The sequence below is a fragment of the Staurois parvus genome, unplaced genomic scaffold, assembly GCF_062004578.1.
Source record: "Staurois parvus isolate SC_StPar_1 unplaced genomic scaffold, SC_StPar_1.0 ptg000091l, whole genome shotgun sequence".
In the NCBI taxonomy this organism is placed as follows: Eukaryota; Metazoa; Chordata; class Amphibia; order Anura; family Ranidae; genus Staurois; species Staurois parvus.
The window spans coordinates 3,293,189-3,302,088 of NW_028317887.1; the positions used below are offsets into that span (position 1 = coordinate 3,293,189).

The window sequence follows — 8,900 nt, forward strand, 5'->3', positions numbered from 1 at the left end:
CACTAGACAAAGTCATTTCAAGTGTGTTGAACTTTTTGAGCTGCAAAGCATATCAGAACGAACCTTTATTAACTATGATGTACATCTCCACAGCATGGAACAAAGAAACCTCACTCTGGAGACAGAAGTACTATCCCTGCAAGAGGAACTGGAGCAAGAAAGAAAGAAGTACACTATGGTGGAAATTAAAATGAGGAATGCAGAACGTGCAAAAGAGGATGCTGAGAAAAGAAACGACATGTTGCAGAAGGAGATGGAACAGTTTTTCTCAACTTTTGGTGACCTCACAGTGGAACCGCGTAGGCCAGAGAGAGGGAACACAATATGGATTCAGTAAAGTGGGCCAAAGTATGTTGGACAGTGAGAAGCAGGCGTAGTATTTTCACATGGAAGGTCTTCAGGTGGCTGGTCACCTGACCAAGATTAGCACTCTATTTCTAGGTACCATGTAGAGAGGGGTCAAAAAAAAAAAAAAAGAATCAGCATCATCCACAGTATCTGCCTAACCAAGTCAGTTCTATTATTACATAATCCATATTGCTACTGTCAAGTGTTAAAACTGGATATGTGTACATAGATTATAAAAAAAGTGTTATGTTTAAAACAGAATTGTATTCCAAGAATAATAATAATAATGCAAGTATTGTATTTAAAACAGCAAACTGATATGTTGTTGCAGTCGAGCTTTATATGAAGTCAATATATATCCTTGCACTTAAAATGTAATACAATATTTTTGCGCATTGTGCTATCATTGGCTTATTTTGTATATTAATTGTCCCTATTCCCATGTTGACAGGGAATGGAAATAAAAAAAAACAAAAAAAACAATATGGGATACTTGTGGCTTTTGATGTTTGTGCCAACCAACTTGCCTATGACCAAAAGAAAGTGTACAAAATTTTATAAAGCGTTGCCACAAGACGTAATATGTTTGGCTCTTTCTTTATCCACAAAATGTCACTGTATGTAATAAAAACAATGTTTTGTTGATTATGGGGGACTACACCCTAGAATTGATGACGCTTGGCATTGATATTGGAAGAATTATCCTGTGGATTAATTGGCAATATGTACAAGAAAAAATAGACACATATAATAGTATGTGTTATCAGCAGTGCTTTTGCAATATTCAAGCACATTTAGTGGTACTAAAAACTTTCAAGGTACTCTAGTTTTGCCACTGTTGGCATTTTCTCATGGAATTTTCTAGGCAAAGCTTACATTTTCCCTCCATGTGCCTGCTCTGTCTTCTGGGACCACCTACTCTTGAAGGCAGGTATTGAGGTGTGACCATTCATAAAAAGAACTTGTGCACTATATGGGGACTGAGGGAAGTGAGACTGTAGAGTGTGGAAGGTGTCATAAGCTCCCAGTTAGGGGTATAATCAGACTACCAAATTATAATTAACTTTTTACCTAATCAGTGGGTACATTATATTCAAGCAGACACCATATTTTCCATAACATACATTTTAGTACTCATGTCCCATTGACAAACTGCACGAAACTCTATAATTGATATAAAGAATACAGGATGGGGGTTGGTAGATTTGTTGCTTTTATTTTTCTAGTATTAATTAATGTGTTAAAGTATTAGTTAAACACAAAACAAACATTTTATATGTTGCAGCTTACCAATTCTTAGATGTGATCCAACCAGTAGGTCAGTTGTTTTTCAACAGACCAAGCTGTTCTCTAAAGGTAGCAGTGTAAAGTGTTGAGACAACCATTTAGCATTGACAGGGATGCCTACAATGACCAGCTTTTATTTATTTATACAAAATCTTTATCGCAAAAGGATAAAAAAAACTGCTGTAACTGCTTATAATGTATTACCTGGAGTTTGGCTTACATTTGTTAGTGTATCTACATCTGCTAGTGCATCTGCAACGGCTTAGAAGTGGTATTTCTATAAGGATCATTTAAAGGACTCATCCTAAAATTATCTAACAGGCAAAAAAACCCCACCAGTGTGCTAGTAGGCATCCCTTGCACTTGATAATCTGTATTTAAATACATTCTGTGACCATGGAACTTTGTCACAAAGAAAAAACAAAATTGGTACCTATGTTAAGTTCCTTAAAAACACCTGGATATTGCACCCTGCTACTGGAGCAGTTGATACAAAAGTTAAATGTTTTGTAATTTTACATACCATTATGTTGGAGGAAACAGAAATCTACAAATCAGCACCAATACCCACACTAACAGTACACCAATGTCAGTTGGGATTTCTGCTTCAGTGCCTGGATGGTTAATAAGTGGATAAATTCAGAGTTGCATAAGGAAGTTTTTCAGCATCTGTTTGTAATCTTGGACTCAAAATACACTACATTGCCAAAAGTATTGGGACTCCCCTCCAAATCATTGGATTCAGGTGTTCCAATCACCTTCATGGCCACAAGTGTAAAAAATCAAGCACCTAAGCATGCAGACTGCTTCTACAAACATTTGTGAAAGAATGGGTCGCTCTCAGGAGCTCAGTGGATTCATGCGTGGTACCATGATAGGTTCCCACCTGTGCAATAAGTCCATCCATGAAATTTCCTTGCTACTAAATATTCCACGGTTAACTGTGAGTGGTATTATAACAAAGAGGAAGAAACTGGGAAAGCCGCAACTCAGCCATGAAGTGGTAGGCTACGTAAAATTACAGAGTGGGATCAGCGCACACAACTTTGTGAGACTTCAGATTAGCACAACAACAATGCATAGAGAGCTTCATCCAAACCTTACATCAACAAGTGCAGTGCAAAGCATCAGATGCAGTGGTGTAAAGCATGCCACCACTGGACTGGAGCAGTGGAGACGTGTTCTCTGGACTGACGAGTCGTGCTTCTTTGTCTGGCAATCTGATGGACGTGTCTGGGTTTGGAGGTTGCCAGGAGAACGGTACTTGCCTGACTGCACTGTGCCAAGTGTAAAGTTTGGTGGAGGGGGGATTATGGTGTGGGGTTGTTTTTCAAGGGTTGGGTTTGGCCCCTTAGTTCCAGTGAAGGGAACACTTAAGGCATTATACACACTGCTAAACTTTGTGGACAGCCTCCCCAGAAGAGTTGAAGCTGTTATAGCTGCAAAGGGTGGGCCAACTCAGTATTGAACCCTACAGTTTAAGATTGGGGTGCCATTAAAGTTCATGTGTGTGTAAAGGCAGGCGTCCCAATAGTTTTGGCAATATAGTGTATGTTGAAAAAAAACCCTTATTTTTGAATGCGTTAGAGGTCTAATCCCCAAATCCCTCAAAATGCTTTGGTGTAATCTCAGGCAAGCAGTTTGAGCATTGCATCATACAGATGAACTAAAGCAGTTTGTTTACAGGGGTTGACCAAAATATCTACCACACAAGTCTAGTCAGACGTTAAATTGGAACTTAACCCAACAGTTTCCCCCCAAAAAGTAAAAAATGTTCAAAAATGTGACCATATTGCCTGTAAAGAAGAGAGGTACCCACTAGTTGCTCAATTTAAAGGCCAATTTCAGCCCAAACCTTTCTTTCAATATTGGATGGAATGGGGTTAGGAGATCCTGCCAAGGTAAAAGAAATTCAAATAAAGGTTCTCTGCAGGAGAAGAGGTCCTTACTGTTTGGTGGTGTGTATCTCTTACATCTGCTTTTTTTAAGCACTGCGTCCTCCATCTGTCTCTTCAGCATTCAACTTTTTTTTTTTTTAGGAGTGAAAAATGCCTGCATCCCCTGCCATGGTTCTGGTTTCTATCCTCTGATTGTTGTGTTCCTGAAGATTCTTAAGCTGGTCATAAAATTCAGTTGGCTCCTGATAAGCCAGCTGAAATGTACATAGTGAGTGGCTCTGCCCCCACCCACCTGACATCCTTTGATTGAAAAATCAAAGTAGCCGAGGGAACACTGTGAGCATAACAGTGGTTGCATCCAATCAGATGCAGCCCCTGCTCGAGCATTGTGACAGCCACCCCTGGTAACTGTCAGAATACAATAGCTCAGCAGGGGCAATTCATCAGTCCATGCTGTATAGCATGGATGGAAGAATTGATTTTCAGCCTGCAGGGTGAACTAAACAAAAATCTAAGCATGTATGTCCAGCTTTATAGAGGCTACAGTGCTGGAAGCAAGGAAAACAAGGAGACACGGGATGAAGATGAGGTGAATAAAAGAGCTCTTCTCCAGAACAATACCTTTATTTTTTTATTTTTTTTTTACCCTGATAGGGTCACTTGAAATGCTGTGTGAGTTCTCATAGAGGAGATTAGATAAATTCTCTTCCCTTTTTATCTGATATCTGAATATCACAGTGATTAAAACTTTCCTTTATAAGGATAGGGACACTAGTTAAAGCATAACAAAGGCTCCAGTCTTACATTAAAGTGATATTAAAGGCATTTAAAAAAACAAAAAAAACAAACATGTTATACTTACCTGCTGTGTGCAGTGGTTTTGCACAGAGCAGCCCCAATCCTCCTCTTCTTGGGTCCCAGGCTGGCGCTCCTGGCCCCTCCCTCCTGCTAGTGCCCCCAGAGCAAGCAGCTTGCTTTGGGGGCACCCAAGCAGGCTCACTCCCAAGCAACTGCTCTGCGTGTCCACACCCAGAGCCGATGCTCAGCCCCACTCCCTCTCTCTTCTCATTGGCTCCCTGGCTGTTAATGACAGTAGTGGGAGCCAATGGCTCCCGCTGCTGTCTCTGCCAATGAGGAGAGAGAGTCCCTAAAGAGCTGAGGCTCCTGTGCACATCGCTGCATCACAATAAGGATCAGGGATTAGGGGGCTGGGGGGCGCTGCTGCACACAGAAGGTTTTTTACCTTCATGCATAGAATGCATGAAGGTTAAAAAAAACTTGAGCCTTTACAACCACTTTAATAGAAAAAAATTCTGGACATAGGTTTTATGGATTCACATACACTTTTATTAACCACTTTTGTTTAATAACGATAGGTAAAATTCCATGTGCTGTTTGTTAAATAAAACTGTCAGTATATATCTCTGAACCCATTAAATAGTTTAGAGCGCCGAAAGTGCCAATGGTTTACTCCAGAGATCCACGGAATCCGTGTGCTTGTGTCTTTAATGTTCATCCATGTCCACTGTATAGTATAATATGCAAACGCTCCGCACTCCTAAACAGACTAAATGCAAGGAAGGATAGAAAGCGGCCTCAGCCTAGGCTCCTAACAGGCCACACCCACTGATACATTTAACTCTGCCCACAGGAGCATAATGGAGGGCAGTGTGACATGGGGGGGAATGGGATAGGAGGGGGGCAGTGTGATGGGGGGCAGCATGATGGGGAGCAGCATGATGGGGGGGCTGCAAGACATGAGGGGGGCAGCAGGACAGGAAAGGGGAAGCATGACGGGGTAGACAGTCCCTTGGCCCAGGTGACCCTACTTGTGTGTTGGCTTGGCTGAACCCCCACCCATGCCGGCCCTGCTGCTGACACACACACTGTCCCTTCTGCCTGGGGGGCGGCGCCGCCCCCCCTGTAAAATGCCACCCAAGGCAAATGCCTTGTGGCAGATACGCCCTTGGCTCTAGGACCTAAAGAGTGGACTGCTTAATCCTAGCAAACATTTTGATGATTGTACATGCAAACATATTCATAAGTATGGTGCAAAAAACAGGTGTGTACTTTGACCAAATATCCACATAAAGTCTACGTTCTTAGCTCCTCAAAGTCCATATGGAATTGGATGTGGACTTAACATATATTCACTCTTGGCACTGTTAACACACAAGAGATATGTTAAAAATACATTAAACTTGAACTGAACTCAGAAAGTGAATATTTGCTATGTGGTAGGGTAAACATATATTGTACCTAAGTAGCACTATGAAAATGTACCTTTTTCCTGGAATTCCTTTCCGAAAACTTGCGGAGCATTCGCTGGTTTGTAAGGGTGCCTAGGCACTCATAGGCCTACACTCTTATAAATGTATATCTGCAGTGTGAGAGTTACAGCACTGCTTTCCCTAATTGCTAGTCAAAGGAGATTTGGAGAGAGATCTGGTGATGCCACTTCTGTACTGTGTATTGTTCCTCCAGCTACACACTCCATGAGGAAGTAAAGCCTTGCCTCTACCAAGATGACCTCCCCACACATTGGGGTTGATTTACCAAAACTGAGAGTGCAAAAATCTGGTGCAGTTGTGCATAGAAACCAATCAGCTTCCAGATGTTTTTGTCAAAACCTAATTGAATAAGTTCTGCACTCTCTAGCTCTAATAAATCAACCCCAATAAGTCTGTAATGGGGTAAGATTAGCTACAGAATGATAAAAGGTGACATAGTACTTTGCCTTCTGTTTGCCTTTTTAAACACATCTTGTAGGGCCCAGTTCCTCTTTAAACTCCCCCAAAAAAATATGATGTACCTTTCTATTTACCTTTGCTGCTTTTTATGAAAAGTGGTGCTAATCCCATCTTGCATTGAACATTACTGGTGACCTTTTAATTTTTAAAATTTTTATTTTGCTTAGAAAACTTCCAAAAATAATAAATATTATCTATAATTCCTATCTCATGGACACATCATATTTTGCCTTGGAATTAGTTATGGGATGTTTTTGACGCTGAAAAAAATGTTTGCTGGAAAAGAACACTTTAATCAATAAAAAGGTTTATCCTAAGTTATAAAGTTCTTTGTATTTTTCAAGCACATTTTCCTATTGCACTATACTATAAACACCTTAAAGATTTGTACAATAGATTATATAATGGAAAGACAGGCATAGGAATGTTTATGCAGATTTTTAACCTGTATGACGTGTACATCCCATATTGTTCATAAAATAATAAAGGTTTTATTTATAACTATTCCAAACATTTGTACTGTAATTGTGTACTTCAGTGCCCAGCAGCCCTTACCATATAATATTCTTGTACACTTTTGTGGCAAGTATGAGCTAAAATAAATCATAGGGATCACTAATTGCTAAGGGGAGTACATCTATCTTTAGATATTATTGCATTTGATATTGACGGACCACTTTTGTATACTTGCAGACTAACTCTCCATAGTGTTCTAGGACACATACTGGCATACCTTTAAGATTTCTGATATGAGTAGGATGGATACAATTCAGCACAACGTATGTTGTCAAAGGGTACACCCCTTCCACGCTCCTTGTTATACAGATCATTAACCCCGGACGTACCGGACATGTGCAGGGAGTGCGTGCCCTCATCACATATGTTCTTTTTTAATGGAACGCAAATGTGCAGCCGCTCGGCGTCTAGGCCCAGACGCCGGGAGGCCGCACATTTGCGTTCGGCCAGCGTGAAAAGGTTAAAGTGCAATTAAAATGGATCTGAACACCAAATACCAAAAAATGTTTTAATTCGTTTTTAATATTCATACCAAACTCACCCATCCATCTATGTCTCCATGTGTTTTTTTGTTGAAAAACAACCCCTATTATTTCTAGCTGTGGCCATCTTGAGAAAGGGCAGATGATTCATATAGTATTTACTTCCTGGAATCCATCTATACTTAGGTCAGCCATGCAGGCAGGAGGGTGTGCTTAGCTGAGAAAGTCCCTTTTCCAGATGAAAGAAAAAAGTGCCTATCTAGACTCCTGGGATGTATAACATAATTTTGGCCTTGGCCAGTGGTCTCTAAATTGAGGCCCTTTGCTTGCCTTTATCCAGCCTTTGCTGCATTATTCCTGCCACTGACACCAACAATGGGGCATATTTCCTGCCACTAACACTATATAGAGGCACTATTCCTTCCACTGACAACAAAAATGGGACACTATTCTCCCACTGACACCAACAATTTGTCCCCTTAATAGCATAGATCGAGCATTGTTTGCACAGCCCTCCCCCCAAAGTTTGAAGGACAGTACACTGGCCCTTTCTTTAGAAAGTTTGGAGACCCCTGGCCTAGGTCAAAAACCAGGAAGCAACTATAGAATTGTAAAAAATAAAGTTGTAAACAAGTAAATATAATATACCTCAATTGAGATATAATATGCCTTAATTGAGAGAATACAGTGTTGCATTCTGCCAGTTGCCATGAATCTGTATACTAAAGTATAAGCATTGCAATTATTACATATTTATATTGATCCAGCATGGATGTACAGTAGGTATGCATGTGCCATAACCGTGGGATCCCCTTGGAAGCTGGAAATTGCTGGAGTAGCAATTATTACAGTGATCTCCACTAGCTTCTAGGCCATGTGCTGAACGGCTGCCCTGCTGCATTGTGATCACAGAAGGTCATTCTCTGAGCAAGGGCAGCATTCAGAAAATACTTTTATTTTCTCACCTTTTCCAATCTGAGAACACACATTCATTGAGAAAATAAAATACCTCTTTCATTAAGGGCCCACTTTAGTTACAATTATTACACTCTAGTAAATACTTAAGGTTAATTTAAAAAATATATAGTAGTATTCAGTATATTTATTCCATTTTTATTTCACATGCCTTTATTCACATATGTGTATATTATTTTAATATTTGTACTATTTACATGCAAACCATAAGCTATACACCAAAACTAGCAGTTAAAAGGGATGGGCCAAGCCATATAAAACTGCCTGGGTGGTTTAAACTTTCTTTCTTGTAACTGTTTAAAATGAGCAGGAAAACAGGAGCTTAAAGTGTTACTAAACCCACAACAGTAATATCAGTCTGTATATGCAGTAAAGCATGCTTGTTATACTCACTGTGGAACCTAAGGGGTTAATCATCTGCATTGTGTAAAAAGGCTGTTTGATCCTTTCTTCTCTGCTCCTCCTCTTGTTCAAATGACCACCTGATACAAACTGAATCTGTAGTCACATGCACATGCTCAGTTTGTTGTGTATTGCTAGAGAGGTTTTTTGGGGGGGAGAGTGCATGTGATCATCACAGGGCCAGTCAGCACTTTCCAGACAGAGGGGCAAGGGTTTCACATCCTCCTAGAGCAGAAAAAAAA

The 8,900-nt window shown here is 40.3% G+C and overlaps 1 protein-coding gene across 7 annotated transcripts in view; it reads left to right on the forward strand.

Moving 5' to 3' along the window:
- ARHGAP24 (Rho GTPase activating protein 24) overlaps positions 1-924 on the forward strand; it is a 1,010,562-nt gene extending 1,009,638 nt beyond the window's left edge. For all 7 annotated transcript variants that reach the window (XM_089670543.1, XM_089670544.1, XM_089670542.1 and 4 more), the window contains one exon: positions 94-924. In XM_089670543.1, coding sequence (XP_089526669.1) covers positions 94-337 — 244 coding nt within the window. In that variant the 3' untranslated portion in view covers positions 338-924. The remainder of the gene's footprint in view (positions 1-93) is intronic.
- Positions 925-8,900: the final 7,976 nt, after the last annotated feature.